Source organism: Bactrocera dorsalis, chromosome 1, assembly GCF_023373825.1.
Source record: "Bactrocera dorsalis isolate Fly_Bdor chromosome 1, ASM2337382v1, whole genome shotgun sequence".
Lineage (NCBI taxonomy): Eukaryota > Metazoa > Arthropoda > Insecta > Diptera > Tephritidae > Bactrocera > Bactrocera dorsalis.
This window is the reverse complement of record NC_064303.1, coordinates 40,663,479-40,690,520: the sequence shown is the minus strand read 5'-3', so window position 1 is coordinate 40,690,520 and position 27,042 is coordinate 40,663,479. Positions and strand designations below refer to the sequence as shown.

The window sequence follows — 27,042 nt, the reverse complement described above, 5'->3', positions numbered from 1 at the left end:
TTCGGGCAGTAAAAGAAAATATGCTGTGCGTTTTCGCTGTCATTTCCCCAGAATGAACATTATGTTTCGTTATCGTGACCGTATTTATACAGGTACTCTCGAAAGCATCCGTGTCCGGTCAGGAATTGCGTCAGGTAGTAATCAGAATCGCCATTCTTCCTCTCCACCCATGTTTTCACCTTCCTGATTAGCTTGTATGTCCACCTTCCATTTTCTGCTATGTCCCAGCGCCTCTATCACTCACATAAACTTTCCTCTCTTTCTTTATTTCGCTCCGCTGTTGTAAGACGCCTCCTAACGCTTCTTGATTTTTCGTAGACTCTTTTGAGCTCTAACGCCATTATGTACGGTGGTATGATACCCACTATGACCCCGGCGCCTCGCGTGACACCGTGCGGAATCCACAAATAACTCTTATTGCATTTAGCCTTTCGCGCAGGTTTTCGTATTTAGCCGAGTCTCAAGCAAAATCTCTCTTTCTTCGCGTATGTCTTATTATGCATTGCTGGTCCCCATATCGGCGCCGCATACATTAGAACCGTTTGACTCACTTTAGCCAAGAGTGCTCGCTTGCCCTGGCTTAGTCCTCCAATATTAGCCATCATCCTGGATAGGGCCACCGTTATTCGCGCCGCTTTTGCACATGCTTTTTCAATGTGCGTGTAATAATTAAGCCGCGCGTCCATTACAACGCCTAGGTATTTTAACGACTGCTGAGTCGTTATGCTATGGCCATCAATATTAAAAGTAGCATTTTCTACTTTTTTTCTGCTGGTAATTAGCACTGCTTCCGTTTTTTGGGCTGCTAGTTGGAGCTTTTTTGCCGTAAGCCAGCTGTTCTTAAAGCGGTGTCTTCACATAAGCTTTCTACTTGACTGATTTCCCTTTCCCTACCACCGTTACCGCAATGTCATTGGCGTACCCGATAATTTGGACCCCTCTTTCTAATGGTAGTCGAGGCACTTCGTCATATAACACGTTCCACAGCAGTAGACCTAGCACTGAGCGTTGTGGTACCCCACCCGTCACCCTGTACTGTTTTGGTCCCTCATCGGTATCATAGAGTAGCAGCCTATTTGACAGGTATTTGGAGATAATTCTCAACAGATACTTCGGTGTTCTTTTGCATTCGAGTGCGCTCATTATGTACGGGCAATACGCAGAATTGAACGCATTTTTAACGTCAAACGTTACGATTGCGCAGTATTCTTACGTTTTTTCAATAGTGTGGGACAGGTTGGTGTTCTCCCTTTGCTTCCTTTGAGTTTCGTCATCACTATTTTGTACGGATCGCCCCATGGATTCTCATCGGCATTTTCGCAGAGCTCTTTGAAACAGGAGAGTTTGCTTCTTTTGATTGCTTTCTTGAGCTCACGGCGTTTCCTTTTAAAACTTTCGCGCAGGTTTTCGTATTCTGGTGAACTTCGTCTTCTCTGGCACGAACGCCTGGCTTTGTTGCAATCAGTTCTCAGGCTGTCGATTGCACTATTCCACCAGTATGCAGGCTGTCTGTAAGCGTTAGCGCCTTATATCCGCCTGTCGTTCTGTATCTTCTACATCTGCGATGTTGTCATCTAGCATAAGTCGAAAGAGATTTTCGTCGAAAGTTTCTGCTTTTCATCCTTTTGCCTGTACCATCTTTGTGCGCGCGTATATTCCACTCCTGGATTTTCCGATCTCCATAATGAAAGCTAGGTGGTCACTATGCATATAGAGGTCAGACACTTCCCAGCATGTTGATCGTACCAACGGGCTACTAACAAACGTGATGTCAATTACGGATCCACGGCCATTTTTTTCGAAAGTGTTCCTATTTCCAGTATTCAATGGCACCACTTCGAGCGATGAAAAGGCCTTGAGAAGAGCGTCTCCTCGTTTGTTCGTACTAACACTTCCCCAGTCCACAGCCTATGCGTTAAAATCGCCTGCTACGACGTTATTCGTAGTTGTTAGGATTTCCTGTACCAGCTCATCCAATATCTTCTCAAACGCGCTTTGTGGGCACTCGGTGGTATACAGCAGCTATAAGAGTTGATTCCACAGGTCCTGGCTCGTGTAAAGTAGGGATTTTCTAATAGTGGCTTTTCCTGGAAAGCTTTGCCTCCACATGCCCATATGGCCGCTTTGGCGGTGGTGTCTGAGGCTCTTTATGTACTGTTCGCACAGTCCACCTTCTGTTCAAAGACGGTTTGTTTAAGCAAATCTTGGGCAGCTTCGCAATGATTAAAGTTTAGCTAGATAACTTTCATTTGTTGAATTTTTTATATGCTTCCCGATATAGAGGGCATCTTTTACTACCTATTTGGTGGTTTGAGTTTTCCCTTCCCTTGCTCTTGAGAGCACCACAAGAGGGAGCCTTGTCGCACGTCTGTGCGAAGTGCCCGTTTTCGCCACATCTCAGACAGCACTTGCTCCTGTCGTCCGAATTTTCGCATGCTGCTGCCAGATGCCCATATTCCAGGCACCTGAAACACCTTTTTAAATTAGGTTTCTCTCTTACCCTGCAGACTACCCAGCCTATCCTAATTTTTCGCTCATCTAGCAGTATCCTTGCTTCCAGCGCAGGGGGGCTTACTACCGCTACCTGTGTACATACATATGCGGCCTGAGGTTTTTTATCGCACCCACATCAAAATTATTTAGTTTTTTCACCTGCTTCCGTATAGCTTCCGAAAAGTCCTCTTGACGCTTACTCAGCCGTCATCTTGTTTTACTTCCTTTCTGCATTTATTAGGTCTATTTCCTGATGTCTCTTTGCTTCGCTCCGTTTGCCGGGTTTTCAGTGCCTCTTCGTGCGTCGTTTTATTCCTTTTAGGCGGTGTTTGGGCTGATTTTTTTCGCGCGGCCTCTTTGGTGTTGTTTCCGTGTTTGCGGTTCTGAGTTGTACCTTCTGTCTTGCTTCTTTCGTTCTTGTGTGCTCCTCCAGGGCTTTTGAATATAGCTTTGGTATAGAACTAGAGTTTTCAGCACGGCTACTCATTAAAATTCCGCTTTCATTATATATGTTATTTGTATTGTTTCTCGTTTTATTTTCCATTTACTTCTTTTATACAGAGCATCGTGTGTAGGGGGTGGGCCGAAATAGACTGGAACGGGTATATCCTCGGGGACAATGTTCCCTGAGGCCAGTCCTTCACTTTGCCTGTCCCAGAAAACACGTACAGACCGGCGCTCACCCGGGGCAACATAGGCTACTACTCTTATGCCCAATGCACACTTCCTGACCAAGGACCGAAGTGGCTGTTTAATGACACACGCCGCAGCTGATACCTCGGCAGAGTCAAGCTCACATCACCCTCTCCCTTTCGTCAGCGGAGAAGTCGCTGGCGAAGAGTTCAAGGGACTCCCAGTATGCTGTGTCGTGTACCGGTCAGGTAGATTTAATCAGCCGCACCTAACATGCTGAACAGACGCTGACCAGGAAGCCGCCCATTATGGATCCGTCGCGCCTGGATTTTTTTTTTTTATTACACAACATGTCCTTGCATGTTGCGGGAGACACATATTTCGAAGGGGTGGTGTCGATTCGCCCACTGTCAGGAGTTTCATCGGTCTTGCTGGCTTTTATACCGCAGCCTCCACTCCAGCCGCTTCTCGTCGGGGATTGCTTATTATTTATTTAAACTTATTTCGCAACTAACCTGCTACTCCGGTCGCTTAAAGCTCAGCGACGGTATCTCCTTGGAAATTTAAAGTCCCACCGGGCTTTATATATTACATGTGCGCGCATTGATCTGCATGTTCATATACATACATTCATTTATACTTACATATAAGTATATACATAGTACATATATTTGTATACACTTCCAAACAAATAATGCACAAGCATACAAACATACATATGCGTACACATGTGAATATGTCACCAACAAAAAATTGAAGCATTGGTCTACAAAAACAACAATTGCTTAAATTGCAGAAGCATCACAAGTCAATATGGCAGCCAAATTAGCGAAGCGCCAATATAGTTAATTTTACCACAGAAACGATTTCATTCATAAACGCAGGCGCAAATTCCACAAGCGACCTCGCTTCATTCATAAAAACAAACGCCGTAACATCTCCCCGAGCATGCCTTTGCCTACAAGCGTCTTTTCGCGACGATGGCAAAAGCTAAAAATCATAAATTGAACATCTTCTGGTGTTTGTTCTAAGAAAGAAGTGAAAAAGCGGCAACATAGCTGTTGTCGATTTACAATATTTGTCAATTCTATGAAATTCCATGTACTTATGCATATTGTTGTGATAAATTTAATTTCTATTAGGAAGAAATATAATACAAAAATATTTATTAGTATAGTATATTATGTAAAAATCAAATTAAATTATTAAATATGCAAGTCCAAATTGAGTATATTATTATCCATGCATTCATACAAAATATCATCTCATGTCATAATTCTTTTTACATGCCAATATGGAATACCGACGGTAAAACGCAAAAGCATACATATTTGCATACATTGCGATTCCCCAGTTGAAAAATTGAAGCATGAAAATATCACAATGCTGTTGTTGGGAGAATCGTAAGGAGCATGCATTCATATATTTATGTCTCTTTTTGAGTATGTGGAGAACTGTTAAAAATGTTAACATTTCACAGCGTGAATTCTGTGGTTGTGAGGTGAATTCCTTACTACAATTTTACCATATGCGGCGAATTCCTTACTTTAAACCTAACAAATGTTCGATATCGAACCTGCACCTTCTCTATGCTTTAAGTTCTCTGGCTCAGCTCTGTTTAAGCGAAAATGTTAAAATTTCTCCTGCCGAGCTGGCAGGGGTGAAACTCCCTCATCTCGACCGAGTTAGCCAAAAATATTTTTACGATCTCCGCGCCGCACAGTGGGTAATAGGCGGCAAAAATATGTAATTTTTAACTATCTAATTTTAACAAAATTTCATTCCAGTAGTGTTTCTAAACAATGAATATAGTTTAATTTATCACGTATTTGCGAATTGCCATTTCACTGACATAACAACGTATTTTTAAAGTCAAATAAAAAAAAATTCTCTTGAAAATTGTAAAAAATATTGAGAAAAATATGAGAACAGACGTATTATGCAATAAGAAGTGACTTTAAAGTCTATCCTAATATACATATATTATAATATATTATAAAATAATTATTTTCATTTCATAGGCCTAATTCATGTCAATTTTGACAAAGTTTTAAAATAAAGCCATTTTTTAAACACTTTTACATAAAAATTATAGTTTTGACTATTAGCTACACGTACCTACATAGTCTAGTTAGTCATAATATTTTATGTACACTTTAGGGGATTTGATAACGAAAAAATGAACTGCGGGTACGTGCGGATAAGGATCAAAGAAGGCTATAACCTTGTCTGTTGCATTTTCCTTTCTTTTTTTCGTTGTTTTGTTTGTTTTTTTGATTGTTCGGTTTGTTGCTTTGTTGTTATTTTTCTGTTGTTGTTTGTCTCTCGTTATACAACAACAACAAAATACTAGTTTAGGTGCATTATATTATTTGAACTAATTACACAGTACAACAGCTAATCTGGGGGGTGAGAAATTCCAAGTCAGGGTGATGGTACTAGGTCAGTATAGTAAAACCCTCAAAGGGTTTGGCGTTCGTATGTGTCGTATGTGATACCGAGAGAAGTGCAAACGGGTGAAAAACAGAACAAATCCCAAAAATAATCTTTAGAATTGGACGATGATGTTAAAAAATTACTTGTTGAATAAATAATTAATAATATATGATCATTTTTGAATTTTTATTGGTTATGTTATATGGGAGATGGGCGTAATTGTGGGCGGATTTACTTTATTTTTTCTGGACCAGCTTATATTTACAAAATATTACACTGTAGAAAATTTTGTTACTGTAGGATAATTTTTGATTTTTGTGTTATATGGGAGGTGGGCGTGGTTGTGGGCGGATTTTAACAAATTTTTTTTTTCATATAATTTAGCAATATGAGAGATGTGTGCCAAATTTCAAAGCCCTATCTCGATTCCTTCTATTTTTTGCCGCGGCTTGTATGAAGCGGCACCACTGTGCGCCGTGAACCTTCTCTATGATAAACGTTCTCTGCTATGATATACGTTCTCTGCTTCCTCTTTTTAAACCGCTTTCTTAAGTCGTAAATTTTTTTACGTTCTTCCAGACAAAGGCGTATAACTGTTATATAGTCAATTGCTACTTCCCTTAATTGGACGTCAATTTGTCACAGATTATGTGGACTTAACACTTCTTTCCACCAATAGATGACGCAAAAATATGCAAATAGAATCCACAAAGAGGGCGCCATTGAACACAACACAATGACAATGACAGCGGACACTTCTGTCGTTTTCTTCTGCCACTTATTCCGCCTGTGTCATTGTTGTTACTGCAATAACTAACTGGCAGAGCACTGTGGTCGCCTGTGCTGCGTGCGTTCTGTCGTTGCATGTCGGTCTAATGCGATTTGTTTGTTTACCCAGTTGACAGTTCCTGGAAAATCGTCATGGTGAACATATCTTAGCGCTTGTGCGGAAAAATTCTATATCCCGGTGATGCTGCGTGTGTAAACGAACGTGCGAAATTTCAACACACGTATAACCAATCTCATCGAGCTGATAGGCACACATTCAGCGCACTTTTAAAAGTGCAGCGGGAGCAGCTCCACATTTTGAGTGAACTAAAATAAATAAAAAATTCTTTGTATCTATGAAAGCGCACAGTTTAAAATTGGTTGGCCGTGCGCGTATTTTCGGCACAAACACTATCCCCAAAATAAATATGTATGTCTAATATAGAAATAAAATGTTAAAATTTCAAAGCGTTTCAAGTTCCAAAATAGTGGTAGATAAAAATAAAAGTGAATTAAAGCGGTGATAATTGTGCTAAGTGTAGAAAGGAAAATAATAATAAAATATCCGCTATTGTATGGGTGTTTGTGGCATTATATGTGTAGCAACAAATAAACAGTTATTTGTAAATATAATCATTAAGTGACGTACAAAGCAGTTTGAAGTGCCCAATTAAAAAGTAGTTAAAAGAAAAATGTCACTTTCAACTAATTTAACCTTTACGTTTGGATTATTTATGTTCTGCGGTGCGCTGGTGCATTGTCACCTCAATGTTTACCTCAATCTGCACGAAGTGATGCGATTAATAGGTGAGTGTGCGCCAAACGTATTCGTTTTGAAAAATGTTGAATGCATGTAAATACTACGGTTCTAATGGAAGTGCAAAGAAATAATGATGTAAATAATTTGGGGATATAAGTACATACATACATATGTACATAGATATATCACTTAAAATCTTTGTGTTTTTTTAAACGAAGTGTTTTTTGAAAAGAAATAAAACGCATATAATTTATGTTATAACCAAGAATTTAGCTTTATTATAAAGGTAAGCGTTAGCCATTATGTTTAAAAATTATTTCGGGCTAGCAACCGCCGTGGCAGGCGATAAGCAATTGGGCCTTATGGCAGCAATAACGCTCTGAATGTTCTCTTCCCAAGCGGCAATCGACTCACAAAAATAGTCCAACGGTGTTAAATCGCACAAGAATTCAACGAATATGAAATGCGTTTGATGGCCGTTTGGCTTCAATTCTTTCACGAATTTAATTTTGTAAGTCTGCAAACCAAGATCTTTCCGCAAAATCTACCATAAAGTGGGTTGGTAGAACTGCAATTGTTACACGCGATGACAGCCTTCGTCTTCGATACTCTGATCCAAAGCAGCGATAGCTTCTTTGGTACGCACTGTGCACCTTCTTTGAGGATGCGCATTATTCAAACTTGGTTCGAAACCTATCCATGGTTGCTCAAATTGTTGTCTCTGCTTGGGGGGGGCTGCTTTAGAGGCTTCAAAAAATCGATTTTTTTGAGAATTTTTTTGGGAGGGAAAGAAATAATTGATTTAAGTGAAATTTCTAGGCTTTATAGTTATACATATATTTGAACATCTTTCACAAATCTTTTGGATACGAAATCTTTGATATTCTGCCTTTGGGAAGCAATTGCCCGATGCGTCTCGCATGTGCATTTTTCGGACGGCGGGCAGGATGCAGGTCGCAATTTCTATCGGAAACAAAAAATTCAAAGAGATTCATATTTTTTAATAATTTATCTTCTAGTTAAACTAAGAAAAATCAAAAAAAAGTGTAAAATTTTTCAGTTTTTTTTTTTAATTGGAAAAAGTGGTTTTTGACCAAAAAAATTATACTTTATGTTGTTTAAAAATATGTTTAAACTTGACTTTTCTCAATTTTTTTAGTTTAAATAGAAGATAATTTTATGCCAATGGTAATAAACTTTGCCCTAATTCCATACGACGCTTAGTTTTTTTCTATCCTGCCCGCCAATTAAGAATAATCTTAAAAATGAAAAACCGAGAAATCGCCCTTCAAAGTACAGTAGAAATTCGATAATCCGAATAATTGATTGCAGACCCGATTCGAATTACTGAATTGTTCGGATTATTGGATTATTTTTTATATGTGAAGGTATATAAGAAAAATGCTAAATTTCAATAAAAAACCAAACATGAATTAATTTATTATATACCACAAAAAAAATGATTTTTTTTCTATGTAATTTATATGGAAAACAGAAAATTTGAAATAGGCACCTCTTAATATTAATATTAAGAGCTCATCTTTTGAATGACTTTTTTTTACACATTTTCGAAAGTTTTGAGCCTGTTTTTCAGTTGAAAAAAAAGGTTGCCTCAGAATGGCACACCCTAGTGCCCATAGAATAATCTTTTTTAAATTTTCAACTGCTTCAGCATTTGAGATTTTCTCGTCTTTTTCAACATTTACTTCCGGTTCATCAGGATCTGACAACGTAAGAATATCGTCTGCAATATCACTTTCGTAGTTTTCTTCGATCCATTCATTCAAATTATCATTACTTACATTTATATTCATACAATTTTCAACAAGATCTCTCATAAAATTCGTTGTTTCAGTTTCACCTTGTATTATAGAAGACATTATATTTTGTCGAAGAGTAGCCAAAGGAATATCATCTTCAGAGATGGTATTTTCATGAGAAATTTTTGACCAGCACTTTTTTAAAACTTCCTCTCGAACTTTGTTCCATGCATGTTTGAGGAAAATTCATGCATCCTTTAACGTAAAAGACTTCAAAGACTTATCGTAATCTCCACCTCCTCCCATTGACATAAAAGCGATTTCTTATAGTACAGTTTGGTTATTCTAATGGCGTTCTGGTCCATAGGTTGAATTAAACTGGTGCAATTAGGGGGTAAAAATAAACATTTGTAATAATTCATAAGCAAGTTCAGTTGGATGACATGGAGCGTTATCTATTAGTAGTAACGCTCTTTGGTTCAGATTATTTTCAGTTTGGTATTGTTTAACTTGTGGAACAAAAGAATTCTGAAACCATTGCGAAAAAATATATGAAGTCATCCAACCATTCTTAGATGCGTAGTACTCTACTGGAGGAAGATTTTTGAAAGAACGCGGCTTTTTTGATTTTCCTACAACCATAATCCGCAATTTGTGATCTCCAGTCTTATTTGCACAGCAAAGAAAAGTAACCCGTTCTTTAGACATTTTTCTTCCTGGCGCAGATCTTTCCTTAGCATGTACCAAAGTTTGACTAGGAAGTAATTTCCAAAAAAGGGCCGACTCATCTGCGTTATAAATTTGTGTGTCGCATAAGTCTTCTGATGATTGAAGTTCTTTCAACTGCCGTATAAATGCAGGTACTAAATCATCTTGTGTGGATAGTTTTCGCCACAAATCTTTAAACCACGGATATTATTTATATCTCTTCTTAAATTTTTGATACCATCCATATGACGCATTAAATATTTTGCCACTGCCATACCTATCTTTAAACATTTGTTTGGCCTTTTTGCATAAAATTTCACGTGAAAGTATCTTTTGAAGTTCCCGCTGCCTTAACAAACCAAGAGTATAGGCGTTCTTCAAACTCTGGAAATTCACCTTCTCTTAAAGTTTGACGCAGTTTTAGGTTTTTAGCGCTTGCATTTTCCGATACTCTTTAAAACAAATGTATAAAAAATTAAAACTTGCAAACTAATTGTAACAGTTATGCATACAAACCTCTTAAGCTTATAACCTTTTCTTTTTATATCAGAAATAGTCGAACGTCCTACTCCGTATTTGTTGGCTAATTCTTTATTAGATTTGCCTTTTTTTATTTCATCGATTATTTTTATTTTATCTAATAAACACAAAGTTTTATGAGCACGTTTTTTACTATTCATTTTGCGACTGATCGCTTGCAAAACTGATACACAATGACAAAATATGCATTCCCTCTTTCATTTATGAAAGCTATGCTGTTAAAAAGCGTAAAATTCCCGTTAATCATTTTATTCCATTGATTATATGAGCACATCATACAATTCGGATTATAGAGTTGCAATTAATTCGGACTACAGAATAGCCAGTAGTAAGAATATAACCCTTCGGATTACTGGATTTCCGGATTATAGAGTAGTCGGATTATCGAATTTCTACTGTATTCGCTTTTTGCCCAAGCGCTCATGTATCTGTTAGACGCTCGGTCACTATTTCCCTTCTAGCTTCGACAATATTTCGAATTCCAATCTATAACTTTGGGGAAATATTGTTAGATAATTTTTAAAGAGATTTAAGCAAAACAAAAATCGATTGTTTGAAGCTGCTAAAGCAGGCTCCCCCCTTAATAAAGATTTCGTATCAGAATTTATTGATCTTATAAAAAATGAATTGGCAATATGGCAAACGAAAAGTGATGAAATATAAAAATAAAATTGAGAAAAATAAAAGTTGGAATAACTTATTAACGAAATACGAAGAAATCGATAAAAGTGCTACATTAGAAAAAAAATCGAAGAAATGTTCCGCTTGCCTGTCGCACATGTTCACTGTGTGAAGAACGAACGCAAAATGGATTTGTGTGTCGTGTATGGGTGAAACATATTCACACAGATCGAACGCACATGTGTGTCGTGTATGGGCCCTATTATCGAAACCTACACATCTAAAAAAACACCCTGTGTAATAATCAAAACTAAAGTGCGCAAAAATCTATCAAAAACTGAGAGACTAGTTCGGCGTATACAAACAGACATGGCTAAATCGACACAGATCGTCATACTGATCACTTCTATATACACATACGAGTATATATGACAAGCTAAATACATATATGTTTACAGGTATATGTATACAATAAAGAGAAGATACATATACATACATACTTATGTATAAAAATTAAGTTTGACGAGCATTAATTACAACAAATCATAAATTCAAAATATTTATAAAAGATAATGAATATTTTAAACACGAGAACACTATTTGATAGCTGTTAATATAGTATGTATACATACTATACATACATATGTATAAAGCTTGTTCAACTCCACGCCTGAGCTCGCAAGCCTTTCTGATAGATAGATAGATACTTAGATATAACCTGGAATAATTAGGAGCGCAATGATCGTGGGTGGAATTGTTTTTTAATGTTAAAATTTTCAATAGGAAATTTTATAAAAATTTAATCAAATTATTAAAATTTGGAATAGCCAATATTAATAACAAAATTTGTTAAAATAATAATATCCCAATCAATACTTTGTCGCACCTGATTGTGCTGATGCAATTCTTCAAAAGGACGGAATCCAGTTTTGTTTTTCGGTTTCTCGGATCCATGTTTTCTGTTTCTTCATAATCGCTCTAGGTTTTCGATGGGACTTAAATGAAAAAAGGAAGAGTTTGCCACTATTCCATAGACTATTTTTCGTACTTTTTCTTTTTTATATATCGCTTTTTCATCATTCGTTAGCTCAAAACATTTTTATTTTGCGGGATGTCGGTCGTTGAGTGCTGCCGCTTTAATACGAGTAATACAAGAAAAAATAGCGGACCCGCTCAAACTTTAAGTGGGTGCAACTACCTCCGATTTTGTATGCCTTGTACTGCATACAAATAATTCGATGTATGATGCCATCAAAATTCCAAATTCTGCATGGAATTAAAAGTATAAAGCTGCAGTTGTCCTGAATTCTTTTAAAATATGGCAGATACTCAAATGAAGATGTTCAGCACAATAAATATTTTTGAAAGCAAAATTCAAGATTTCTTTTGATAATTGCAATAATCCACATAAGATATGGTTTAAAAAGATAAAAATTGCAAACAGTTTAATTAATTTTTTTCATTTATGGCAATAACATTTATCAAAATTGCAAATGTGGAGCTAATTTTACGGCCACAAGTCGAAACTATTGAGGAAATTAATTTGCGAATAGTCCCTCTTTTTATACTCTTGCAATCAGAGTATAACAGTTTTGTTCACCTAACGGTTGTACGAATCACCTAAAACTAAGCGAGATAGATGTAGGGTTATATATACATACTTGTATATAAATAATCAGGATGACAAGTTGAAATCCGGGTAACTGTCTGTTGTCTGTCCGTGCAAGCTGTAACGTGAGTAAAACGCCATTAACCGAAAATATATATCATTTGGCACAGAGGATCCCTATAGAAAGGGGCACCCGTGGGCATAAAATGTTGAAAATGTGTCGCCCTCTAATAAGCTTAATGTACATATGTATCTCCTTAAATTTACCCAGCTCAAATATTATAATAACTCCTAACGACAGTGTGAAAATGGATGAAATCGAAATACTTCTTACTTCTTTTTAACAAAATAATTTTAATTTTATGTGTGCTTAAATCGGCTGTTAAATCAACAAAACCAATAGGATAAATCCAAAATACACATCGTATCATGTACGTGAAGGCTTGTTATAAAATTAAAAATAACTCCATATGCCCCGCAATCACCAGACATTATCATATTCAACCTACCTGGAACTTATTGGAAAACCGTATTCGAAAACATCGAATTTCATTTAAAGAGTGCTTGAAAACTGCCTTATGGACTTACTGGGTCAAAATATCCAAAAATAATACTAGGAATTTAGTGGGGAGCATCGTCGACAGCAGGGGCAATAATTTACGTCCACACCGCATATAGGGAAGTCGAAAAAGTTCAACTTATTTTTTTATATTTATACTAATAAATAAATAAACAAATATGTACCATTTTGGTCGACCACTTTTGCCATTTTTCTGCTAGAGACTTATTCCATAAGTGTAAAACGTTCATCAGTGTACATTGAAATTTCAAAATTTCGAAATTTCCAGAACGGAAACGGGAGAACCATTCTTGTACTACACGAACTGATACAGCATCGTCTCCGTAAACTTCACATATTTTATTGGTGGCTTGTGAAGCATTCTTCTCATTTTTATACAAAAATTTCAAAATATAGCGAATTTCTTCTTTACTTTTACTCATTTTTGAACTATCAGCTGTGAGTTTTCACAAAGACGCCATAATAATAATTATTTTTTAATAAAAGAACTTTAATTGTGGCGTAACTACATATGCTGTCGGGGCAACTTTTGTAGATAATTATAAGTTCCGTAAAGTCGTAGTACATTATTTTTTTCTAAAATAAATAGTATAGCTCAAGTTCCTAGCTTGACTTATAACATCTAATTACGAGAGTTCCTTTTCTGGATTAAAAAAAATAATTTCCTGTATGTTTTCTATGTATTGGAAATCTTAGATTAATTTTTATGAGAACCCTTTCTATACTTTAATATGTAGTTATTTTGCTATTCAGAATGAAGACGTATTCAATTACATATGTATGTATGTATATGGTTAAATGGGTTTATAAAAGTCCAGCTCACGGTTTAAACCTAGGTCAGTGTAATTTATTGTTACAAATGGACTTAAATGCATTCTACATGCCTTCGAAAGCAAGAGCTTAAATAAGTCTGCTGTCCACGTATAGTATGCACGTACATATTTGTATAACTCCATGATGTGTGGGCACATCATTTACAAATGAGCGATTACGCGTCTATACAAGCATTTTAATTTAATTCAATATAAATTATTCCTTTGAGCAGAGTGGCTGGCATTCATCATAGCAACGGAATGTACATACATATGTATGTACTTTGAACTCGTATGTGTGTTGGTACGCTGCAACATATGCACACGTATTTGTAGTTATGACGGAAGGTGTAATTGCATCCACGCATATGCAGGTGCAAGGAAATAAAGTGGCGTTGTAGTCAGTGCAGGCCATGCACACGTTTATTACACTCATGCAACATGTTTCTACATAGTATAATAATTTTTTTCACCTAACGGTTGTTTGTGTCACATAAAACTATGAAATCCGGGTGACTGTCTGCCCGTCCGTCCAACCGTCTGGCCGTGGAAGCTGTAACCTTAATAAAAATGAAGATATCATCATGCAACTTTGTACACATGTTCCTTGGTAAAGAAGTAAAGACGAGTTCGTAGATGAGCGTAACGGTACCATTAGCACGCCCACAAAAAGCTATTACTTGAAAGCGTATTAAGTACCATAACTATGCCGTAAATTAAGATACAGAACTCAAATTTGGAACAACGAATCATATTAAGGAGGGGCAGCTGTGGTTTGAAAACACCTGAAAAGTGGGCGTGGCCCCGCCTTCAATTAGTTTAATGCGTATATTTTCCGATGCAATAAAGCTATATCGCCCAAATTTGCACAGCAGAAATCTTTTCAGCCTTTTTTACCATATTGTGAAAATAATTGTAAAAAGTGTGATAAATCAATAACTATGTAAGTGCGTCAGAGACATTAAATTTTACATTCAGGATGACATAAAAGGACGTATGGGAGCCGGTCCCGAATTGGACGATGGACGTGGCGCCGCTCACTTTTAGGTTGATTTACATACTCATATCAGACTACATCCACGCCTACTTCCTATAACACAATTTTAATTTCCATATATGTATGTATGTAATCCTTTCACATTCCAGTGTATGTATGTAATACTTACATACATACTTATGTCTGAATGCCAAAAAGGGGTTCGGTCAATACTTCCCTTAGTCCAAAATGGATAAAATCGGGCGAATGCTTGACCTATCCGCTATGTAACTCATATCAGTCTTTTCGGATATACGGCTGCCTTTACTCCATGGTGATGTTATGTGAGCTAATGAAACCCAGGAGCATTTTATTAGTTTAAGGCATGTTAGTAGTACTATATACATAAAATTGATAAAATTTTTCTACCACCTGAAGCAATTACCCGGACTTTAATTCTTGCTACTTGCGATAGTATAAAATGTTCGTTTACACCCGAACTTAGCCCTTTCTTACTTGTTTTTATTATGCTATTGTTGTCTCACTCACATTCATATGTATACACGTAGGAGTGTGCATGTTTGTTGCAAATGTACTCGACTGGCGTGAAGCATTAAGCGACCAATGACCGCCGTTTAATGGTGCGGTTAAAATAAATCGTGATAATTTGCGCAGCTGATAGATGCAACGGATGCGGGTTGAAGAAGGTTGAGCTGTGACATGTCATAAATATAAATATGACAGATCTATAGAAGAACTAACCAGTCAATTGGCCGGGCGACGGTTGAATGATTGATCGATGTGCAACAGATGTACATACATATAAGTACATATGCATGTGAATGTGTATGGGCGAGGGTGTTAAAAGTGCTATAATAGAAGGAAAACAATCAGGTAACTAAACTATGCATGAGTAATTTACTTATATTAACATACATATGTATTCTTACAATATAAGTGTGTACATACATACACAAAGGTACATACATATATGCACATACATATGCTAATTAAATTCTCTGAAGGGATATGACTGCAGGTTGATGTTGATAGCTGATGTGTATGCACATACTCGTGTACTCGTATTAGTATGTACAGAAGTCGCCTTCTTTATTTCGAAACTATGAAATTGAAATTGAAAAGAGTGACAACTTTAATAAAGTACAACATCTGCGATTGTAAGCATGTCAAAATGTAGTCAACACATCACATCAATTTACAAAAGCAAGTACGTAAATAAAGGCAAGCACCCATACGTAATTGCAGATATACATATGTAAGTACAGTGCACTCGCGGTAACGTGAACTAATTACAACCAAGGGAGTTCACGTTAGTGAAAATGTTCACGTTAGCGATTGTGGCGATTGTATGTTCATGGGTATGAACATACATATTAAATTGCGAATAAAATTTCACATTAGATTTATTCATTAAAAAAATCCGTTATCTTTTTCTGCTGCTTTTTCCTTTCTAATAGCTGAAATACTGCTTTCTCCCTTAAGCGTCTAAGTACACTCATGTCGCTTTGATCAACCATTGTATCTCCAGCCCATTGCAATGCCTTGTTAAAGATTTCAACTGCCTCACTTGCGGCAATTTTCTTTATGGGGTCTTCGGCAATACAATCATCATCGTCACTTTCTTCAATTTCATGGATTTCGGTGGTATCATCAACACAAGGGTCATCGTTCCACTCTCGAACCATTGACAATGTAAACTCAACCTAAAATAGAAAAAAGTAATAATGATATCAAAGTGTGTCGTAAAACTTCTACCTGAGGACTCAAGTCCTGAAGGAGATCAACTGACATTCGCATTAAAGAGTTTATTTCTGCACTCCATTTGTCTTTGAGGATACTTAATGGAATGTTATATTCAGGATCCTCCTCGTTTCCCATTAAACTTAAAATGTTTTTCCAACAAGAGCTTCTGTGCTGACCCGATCCCACGCGACAGATAAAAGGGTTACAGCATCTTTCAACGTTACATTTTTCATTGATTCAAGCAAATCTAAGAAAAAATTGTTTACCTGTGGCACAAAAGATTGATGTTTATGTTTAAAAATGGCAGACGTCATCCAGGCTGATTTCGAGTTCTTATAATCCGTAGGGCAACTAAAGTGTTTAAAGCTGCGTGGATTTTTTGCCTTACCAATTACTAAAAGTTTAAGTTTATGTGCACCCGATGCATTTGCGCAACAGAGAAATGTTATACGCTGCTTCTCCGTCTTTGTTCCTGGAGCAGTTTTTTCATGCGATGATACATAGGTCTTATCTGGCAAAAGCTTCCAGAATAAACCAGATTCGTCAGCATTATACAATTGGTCATTACATAACTCCATTTCCTCAATTTTTTGTTTTAGTTTCAGTTTAAATGGATCAACCAATTGAGGCTGCGATGAGAGTTTTTTTCCAGATACTTTAAGCAATCTAACTCCGTATCTTTTCTTAAATCTCTGGAGCCATCCGTCACTAGCATTGAATCCGGTCACGTTTTCTTTAAGTAGGAAATGCAATTCCTTAGCCTTTTCTTTTAGCATTAATCCACTTACAGGACAATTCCTATCGCGCATCCGGATGAACCAAAGGTATAGACTTTTTTCCATAGCTGGAAGCTCTGACGATTTTAAAGTTTTTCTTTTTCCCGGTACTTGGTATGTATTATTCACGCATTTTAAAATGGCTTCTTTTTTCTTTTTAATACTGCATATTGTTGACTTAGCGACATTATATTTTTTTGCTAAGTTAGTCACACTTGTTTCTTTTTTCAGACTGTCTAAAATGTCTGCTTTTTCTTTTAATTGCAAACACTTCGAATTTTTAGAACTCATTCCGATTGATTGATCACTCCGCGAAAGAAAAAAGCTTCAACTGAAGTAATTCGTGTCTTATGGTAAAAATTTGCGCAAATTTTTCAATATTAGGGGATTCCCCGAACTTAAAAAATAAAATTTTATGTATTCAGTGTTGTCCGTATGTTAATAAAAAGTGTAGGTAACAAAAATTTTGTTCACGTTACTGAGCTTTCTAAGTAAGTTTGTTCACGTTACAGAGTAGTCAATGTAAAAAAAAGCGTGTTCACGTTAGCCGGTGTTCATGTTAGATGGTGTTCACGTCACCGCGAGTGTACTGTATGTACATACAAGTAAATATGTAAGCACGTCTCCTTTTTTGGTCTGTTAGTGATGTTGCGGCTTGTGGTAGCGCCAGGGCGAACCCTAAATTAGCTGCATTTCGATGTAACAGTGATATATTGATTACATATTTATTTACACATATGTATGTACATATGTAAATGTACATACATACATACATTTGCATATAAGTAAGCATGTGACCATATTAATTTGGGTCGAAAATAATAAAAGGAAATACTTTGTACTTTGAAATATTTTTTATATAATGATCTGGATATATTAAGTTTGCCACGATTTTTCTAACACATTAAAAGAAACGTCGGAGATCTTATAAAATATAAGTTCTCTAGTATATACATATATATGTATGTACATTTACATATGAATAATTGAACAGCATAATAAGCTGAGTCGATTTAGCTATGTTCGTCTGTCTAACTGTTTTTGAGATATCGATCTGAAATTTTGCACATGCCCTTTTCTCCCTAAAATTATTTGTCGTAACTATCGGTGTTTTCATTCAAACTGAATGATCACAATCCAGTCCTTCTATAGAAAACTTCTTTATTTGACAAGATATTTCCATGGTGACAAAAGGACTGATCAAAATCAAGTTATTGTATAGCATTTGTGAAGGGGTATTATATATAGGTGCAGCCGAAGTTGTTTTAACGCTTAAAAGTACTGAAAAATATACTTAATAAGTAAACAGTTTATTAAATAAATATTATACACAATTAAAGTTTTTGGATTATTTTGAAGTGATACAATCTGTAGTTGTCATTTTAGTTATGAATTTAATACATATATAATATATCGATATCGATATATGTAATATAATAATAGTAATACTATAACTGGAAAGGTGTTCTAATTTCCATTTGATGTCACACATTTGTGATAAAACTGCATTCATTTAAATGGTATCCCATTACTGTAATTTGAAGATTATTCTGAACTCATACATACATATATGTACATAAATCGAGAGATTTAGATTCTAATTTAAATGTGGGTAATACATACATACTTAATTTTTAATGGGAAAAAATATATTTTGATTTAAAGGTAATTTAATCAGCATAACCGTCATTTAAATAATAATATCTCTAAAACTGATTTTGAAAATCTCTGGCACACCCTAATGCGCGTTTATTCTTGTTGATTATTCGTGTATAAATCTATTTATATATATTTCAAGCAATAAAGAAATCATTTGTGATTTAACCTAAAATGAAGAAAGTAAAGTGATTCCGCTGAGGCGATGTCGACTGCCGGCAAGAGAATCAATAATCGATAATAAATATTTATAATTCTGAAGTGCATACAAGTATATGTATATACTTATGTACATACCTACCATATGTATGTATGTATGTACATACATTTGAAGTACATATGTATGTGGATTTTTATGTAAATAATAAATTACCAATAACACATGTCGACATGCACTGATAAGGTTGCAAATGTAAACAAAGCGGGTGTCAAGTCTCCGAGGCAAAACCAAAGCGCAAACAAAACACGTATGTAAACAAATGTAGCAACAATAATAAGCAACAACTGCTACCACAAACATGAGCCGCGGCGCAGTAATGCACCAAATGCCGAGAATACGCAAGAAATATGTAGTTGACTGGATTCCTATACAACCACAAGTGATATCTAAGAAACTGCAATTTTCATAAAATGCGTGTAGCTGGCGCTGTTTGTCTTTGTCAAGCAGAAAGGTGATAAGGCGCAGCGCCATATATTAGCAATAGCTTAGTTATAAATGTTTGTTTTTTTTTTAAGTTATTTATTTAATAATGCACTACATTTTCATTTTTATGTATATAAATGTGTGCATTTTGATTTAGGGTTATCTCTGTTCTACCTGTCAAACTGTCAATGGCAGCGAAGGTGACCAGTGTTTGCTGATATTTTAAATTTATGCCACTGTTTAATTAGGTTTAATTGTTTGTTTGTGATGTTGTGACACAAAAATTTTGACATGTGGAAATCACCACCGAATGCAACGCCATAAATTCCAAACATTAGCGCTTGCCCTGTATACCTTTTTATATTACATGATGACTCAATATATTTAATCCCATGGTGTCGGTTTTGTCAGCTTCTTTTAATTGGCAACACCACAATAATTTACATATGGTATAAGGAGTAAGGTCAGCCGGATGTTTAAAAATCGTGATATTAGTTATGTATAGGATTTCAGACAAAAGATAAATTATTGTTCTGTAAAACACGCTCTTTCGATCTGATTAATTTTTGGTCATAAGGTAGCATATTTCAAAGACACTATTCGTGCAAAGTATTTTTTTCGTTATATCAATTGCTTCTTGATTTAAGTATATACTGGAACGTCAAAAACTCGAATGGAATTTTAAATTGTGCTATATGCGAAGTGGACGAGGTTGTAGTCCGATTAAGCTCCTTTTCGCACTGTCGTCAAATATGATTCAACTCTGTTGAGCAGTGACCGAGGCATGTGTTATCACCTAAATATGGGCGGTGCTACGTCCATCGTTAAAATTTGACACCGGCTCTTATATTACCATCTCGAGGGTAAAATTTAATGTCTCTATCAGAGAGCTGCAACGATCACAATTTTTTCAATCATACCCGATCATTGACTGAGATTTTTTGTGACGGAAAACTTTGCTTCAACAAAAATGAATGATCGTAAGCGAGCGTGCTCAAAGCGAACAATCAGTTTCAATCACTTGCTTGTTTCGTAAGGATTTTTCTCGATCGAACGCCTTGTGTGAGCAGCAAAGAATGTTCGAGAATGCTGCTTGCATTCCGATCGATCACAATCATACCGTTTGGTCATACCGGGTGGTTCCTGCCAGCAGCGCAGCTGGAAATGTTATAACTGAAAAAAGAAATAGGCTCGGATCATGTTCAGTTGAAAGCTAATTTTTTTTTAAATTCATTTTATAAAAGTTTTAGCGATTAAGACTGAAACCAGAAAATAAACCTTTTTTTAATTTTAAGTTTTTGTGGATCTCAATGAAGAAGTGATTAAAATTAGAAATTTGTGTTTCCTAAGCATTATCTTTGTTTATTAATTTTAAGCATTAATTGAATTTTAGTTTTAGGCGCTAAAAATGAAGAAATATATGCAGTATTGTTTTGGTTAATTTTATGCATCGCAACTTGTTTCCGTTAAAACACACAAATATGTACATACAAATTATGCACATACATACATACATATTCGCAGGGCAATTCTCGATCTGATTGGTTCAATCACAATCAATTCAAACGCACAGTTGATCGATGTCTGAGTTTTCGTGCATCGTTGGACTTGATCGTCTTTTTCTGTACAATCATTTCCAATCATCATACCGAAACCAACCAATCAGTTTCAATCAGTAAGCAGAGCAATCAAATCAACTGATCGAACTCCTTCGCTTTGAGTACGAAGCTCGATCGAACAATTTGTGCTGAGTTTGACCGTTTTGAGCGTGGCTGATCAAACCGGATCGATCATACTCAATGCAGGTCTCTGGTCTCTATGTTCTCGTATTCATTTATTGTTTTTTCGTGCTTTTAGTATTTTTTAACATTACAATTATATGAGAAGTGGACGGGGTTATCATCCAATTTCTTTAGGCAAGTATTAGAGAGATGGCAAGAGAATTTGATATTCCTCGCGACGAATGATTTGGGGTATGCAACGCGTTCTTGCTCGACTCGTCCCGATAAAGACGAATTTTTTTTCAAAAAGAGTACGATTTTGACCGAGTTTAATTCCTTTCTTCGGCGAAGTCGATCGAAGAGATAAAACAAAATTCACTGAAGGCCATACCAAAAAAGTGCTTGTGAAAAGTGTTTCGCAGACAGGAAAATCCTTGGCATAAGTGTAGTGTAATCTAGTGGCGACAAAATAAATATTGATTAATAATTACATATTTTCCGTTTTATTTACAATTTCTGGGTACGTTTTTGTCACAATGTAAATATTATACTGTCTCCGGTGCTTCCTTCCATGAGTTAATTTTGTCGCAAATTTAATATAGTACATATGCGGAGTATGAAAATCAAAGTGTTAGGATGAAATATTTTTGGGTTAGAACAGTATTCAATTTGAAATATTCAGTTTTGAATAAATCGCGTTTAAAGATGAACTGAAAACTGACCGACTACTTAGTAAAATATATCTTAAATATTTATTTAAAATTATGGTATGCCATTTAAAAAAAGACACATAAAAAACAAAAAGTATTCGAGTATTAGCAAAAAATAGTAACAGTATTACATTAGATCCCATATAATATACATATGTAGGTATAAGTAATATATTTTTACATACTTAAATATTTACGTAACAACTATTCCTCTGTCTTAAATATAAAAAGTCCTTAAATAATTTGAGAAAATAAAAATCCTAATTTTCTTCTTTATTGCCGGAGCCGAGTTTACAAGAGTGCACCAATCGTTTTCCTTCCGTTGTTTGGCGCCAATTGGTGATCCTAAGTGTAGCCAGGTCCTTTTCAACCTAATATTTCCAACGGAGTGGACGTCTTCCTCTTATTCTGCACTCCCGGCGGGTACTGCGTCGAATTTGGATGACATGGCCGATCCAGCGCAGCCGATGTCTCTTAACTCGTTGAACTATGTGTTATATACATATATATATACATATATACATATAAATATATATATATACATATATATAACTTATCGTTCCATCGAATGCATTATTCATCGTTGCCAATGCGCAAAGGACCATAAATCTTTCGCAAAACCTTTCTCTCGAAAACTCGTAACGTCGACTTATTAGATGTTGTCATCGTCCATGCCTCTGCACCATATATGTACATATGTATGCATGTATGTAGTAAGACGGGAATAATGAGTGACTTATAGAGTTTGGTCTTTGTTCGTCGAGAGAGGATTTTAATTGACTACTCATATGGTGAACACAATGCTCGCGACACGACATGGCAGCACGACAGTGACCATTTTCAGTTCAACCTACTACATGAACGCATGTACACAAGACAACACAGCTCTCCATTTTCCATGTACACAATTTCGTTGTGGCCATACTAATACCTTGCACTTCAATGAAATTTTAATATTTTGTTCAAAGTGAAATTTTTTATCCAAAAAATAAGTAAATAGGTACATATATATTTTTGTTCTAAATTATAAATTGTTATTACAAATGATATAATAAAGCTATTTTATTGTTTAATTTGTAAAATAACGTCAAGTTTGTTAGAGCTGTGAATAATTTTATATTTTACATATTAGTGGCATCACCACTCTGCCTCATCTCTCTATCTTCCATTCTACTGTCAACTCTACTGTTGTCCTACTGTCGTTGGCAAATATAAGAATGCATTGAAGTTAGTGCGAACGACAACTGTCGGCCTGTAGTCGTGTAGTCGTGCAGCTGTCAAAACAACAGTGCCCATAAGAACGTGTGTATTTTAATATTTGACAGATGTCGTTTGCCGTCTGTTGCCAGCATTGTGTTCAGCACTTCAGTCTAAAGTAGCACCTGTTGGCAAGAGTTATTCGGCGTTGGATTTCGAGGCTGGCATTGTTGGTTCCAAGATATATGAAATTATCTACGACTTCAAAGTTATGCTTGTCAACAGAGCTAAGTCCCGAGTGCGACTAATGTTTGTTTGATGGCAGGAGATATTTCGTCTTACTCTCGTTCACTATCAGACCCATTTGCTCCAATTTTTTTCTCAAGCAGTAGATTAAAGAAGTCGCACGATAGGGGGTCGCCTTGTCTAAACCTCGTAAATATTATCATACATACATATTAATATATCGTATATGCATACATGCATGTTTGTGAATACGTACATACATACATACATACACACATAAGTTGTTGTATTTATGTGTCTGCCTAATTCCTTCCATTGTCACCATTTTATTGCTTTTTTTGATTTGGTTGCTGACGGCTTCGGTTGTATCAAGCGGTTTTTATCTCTCAGCCGAAATACACATGTGTCTGCCGCAAATGTCTCCACGTGGCAGCCACAGCAACAGGACCAATTGTGCCAGTTGCAATATAATGTGGTCATGAGCGTATGTACTATATATCCATTTACTTATGCATGTTCATATATTTACTTATGTATATGTATATACATGATCACAAACAAGGTGCAATCACTTCCCGGTAGGCAAATTAACTTCTTATGTACATATCGTCACCTAAAATCCAAAATAACGTAACAATATTCTCGGAAATTTACAGAAGGAAGAATGAAACACGTAATAAAATCGAACATGAGTGAAACAAATTTTAAATATTGGTTAAAACTGGTTTATATGTGATAGCAGAACCTTAAAATGTTGGACATATGTATGTACTTATATACTTGTATATGTATGTAATTTGAAGTAGTGGTTCATAATCCATGACACACTCAATTTCGAATTTTTTGATCATACTTTATTTTGCATTTTAGGCGACGATATGTAGAACTAATTATGTTCTACGAGATGTCTGTTGCTGTATTTCAAATTATGGTCATTCGCTTAAAATAATAAATTAAACTTAATTTAAAATGTTGCAAGGTTTAATTTTGCAGTCTTAAAATGGCAGTAATCGAATTAAAAATCCTATACAAAGTTTCTTTATTATAATTGGTATGAGGCTGGTGCCTTTCTCATTGGTTCTATTTCAACCAGCGAATTCTAGTTGTAAGCTAGCATATTTCCTTACTAGTTCAATACGGTAGGATAAAGTTGTATGCATAACCGCATATGTATGGTATATTGTACATGTGAAGCTTGTGGGCCAAAATAAAGTGTCACGACATATTGTCAAATGACTCCATAAACATTTAGATATGTATAGCTAAGTAAATGTATATGTATGCGTATAACTTGTGATTTTGTCTGTTGGAAAATCCGATTTTGTTGTATGCCACAAAATGATTGGCATAATATCAGTACCACAAAATTTAATTGAAATAATCGTATATTCGAATATACATAGTATGTATGTATGTAGATGCACAGTTGTGGTATCCACTATATAGCAATCAATGCATATTTGTCTGATTTAGTGGCAAACTTCATGTAAGCCAAAATATCTCTAATGTGCAGTTAGTTGCGCGCACTCGTTCCTGGGTGTATATGCAATTATTCTTGAATGTATCTCAAATATGTATGTACGTAAATATTTATACACTAGCCATTGAATGCCAATATATGTAGATGAAAAACTAATAACAAGTATTAATTTGCACCCCAGTAGGTAAATATTTTCAAACCTTATATCGGAAAGAGATTAGAGAAGGTTCCCTTTATTCTTCTCATTATAAAAATACAAAATAATATCTTTCCTTATAGTTGCTCAATCGATTCGTCGAAAATTACTAAAGAATACTTTTAATATAGTATGGTGGTGATGATGAACTTTAGGCAACAGAATTCAGCAAAAGATACACCCAATGAAATAAAAAAGGCCGCACTCAAATTATTTTGTTATTTAAATGTTTAAAGTGAAAAATGTCCGTTGAAACTTCAAAAATCCCTTAAATTTAAAACTTGTTGCAATTTCTTTTAACAATGTTTGTATAAAAACATAAAGGACGGGATTTCACGAATATAATATGTATGCAAAATAATTGAATTGAGTTCCTTCAAAAACAGTGCACTTTTTATATTATGACTTTTTAGCAATACTTTATTTCAAATTACATAATTCAAATTTTAAATAAATTTTCTAACAAAAAAAATCTTTTGATATTTCTGTAATAATTTATGATGCCACCTTTCGCGTTTATAACACTTCTAACCCTTTTTGGCAAAAAAGTTACTGCATGGAATCACACTTCTTCTATGGTTTTCCTAAATTTAACCATAGTTTTGGGATAATTTTTTCATATTTTAGCGTCCATTAGGGCCCATACGTTCTCTATTGAATTGAGATCCGGACTGTTTCCTGGCCAATCTAAAATAATAATATTCTAATCTCAAATGTCAAAATAGAAGAATAAATGACGGGAGTGAAACATTTTATTTGTGTAATTTACCGAGCGAATTGGGTTTGGATGATTTTCGGTTAGGGACTCCAAGCTGGGTACCATCTATTTTTTTAATCTGATTTTGAATTGTTCTAGCGGAAGTATCATTACTAAACGATTGCTGTAACTTTCTAATCTCGGCTTCGTTTTCTAATCGGTCTTGTAAACTTCTTCTTAAGTTAGCACGGTTTTCTCTTAAGGGGCGAGCCTGGTTTAGAGGCGTCAAAAAATCTATTTTTTTGAGGATTTTTTTCTAGGGTTTATACATAGTTATACGAGTATATTTAAACATCATTCACAAATTTTTTGGATACGAAGTCTTTGTTATTCTGCCTTTGGGAAGCATTTGCCTCATGCATCTTGCCTATGCATTTACCGGACGGCGGGCAGAATGCAGGTCGCAATTATTATCGCAAACAAAAAATTCAAAGAGCTTCATATTTTTTAATAATTTCTCTTCTAGTTAAACTAAAAAAATTCCAAAAAAAGTGTAAAATTTGAGAAATTTTTTAAAAATTGAGAAAAAGGTGGTTTTGACCAAAAAAATTATACTTTATGTTGTTTAAAAATATGTTCAAACTTTTTTTTTTTACTTTAAATAAAAGATAATTTAATGCCAAAGATAATAGTTTAGTTTTTTCTATCCTGCCCGCCAATTAAGAAAAATCGTAAAAATGAAAAACCAAGAAATCGCGTCAAAGTTTTCGCTTTCTGCCCAATCGCTCATAAGTATATAAGTATCTGCTAGACGCTCGGTCACTATTTTCCCTCTAGCTTCGAAAATATTTCAAATTCACATCTAAAACAAACAAATCGATTTTTTGAAGCTGCTAAATCCGGCTCCCCCTTATGCTAGTGCTTATTGATTAGCAAACGAATTAATTATAGTGATTTAATTTTTTTTAAAGAAAACACGAAATATAAAATCTAATAACAAAAGCGAATCCTTTGACATTAATGAAATGTAAAGCAAATTGTTTAAGAAGTTTCTCTGCATAGACCCGCTATATGGGAATTCGGTCAATCCCCATTACCGTTTTCAACGCATTTTCTGCATGTAAATTCGTTTATTGCTTGTTATAAATTTCCCCCAAGGTGTGTTCCAATAAAATTCTGTTTAGATCTGGCTGCACATTCATTTGCCTATTAATATGTATGTACGTACAAATATGTATATACATATGTATATACATATGT

General features: G+C 35.3%; 2 protein-coding genes across 2 annotated transcripts in view; one reads left to right on the top strand and one right to left on the bottom strand.

The window, feature by feature from the left end:
- The first annotated feature begins 6,365 nt into the window (after positions 1–6,365).
- The window catches only part of LOC105221874 (tyrosine-protein kinase Drl), a 123,688-nt gene continuing 103,011 nt past the window's right edge, over positions 6,366–27,042 (top strand). The window contains exon 1 of the mRNA XM_049462545.1: positions 6,366–7,137. Within this exon, the coding sequence (XP_049318502.1) occupies positions 7,023–7,137 (115 nt within the window). The 5' untranslated portion in view covers positions 6,366–7,022. The remainder of the gene's footprint in view (positions 7,138–27,042) is intronic.
- Positions 16,087–16,595, bottom strand: LOC125775590 (uncharacterized). Its single transcript, XM_049446237.1, has 2 exons — positions 16,473–16,595; positions 16,087–16,420 (listed from the first exon to the last, which is right to left on the bottom strand). Exons 1-2 carry the CDS (start codon positions 16,593–16,595, stop codon positions 16,121–16,123), a joined length of 423 nt encoding a protein of 140 aa, XP_049302194.1. The 3' UTR covers positions 16,087–16,120.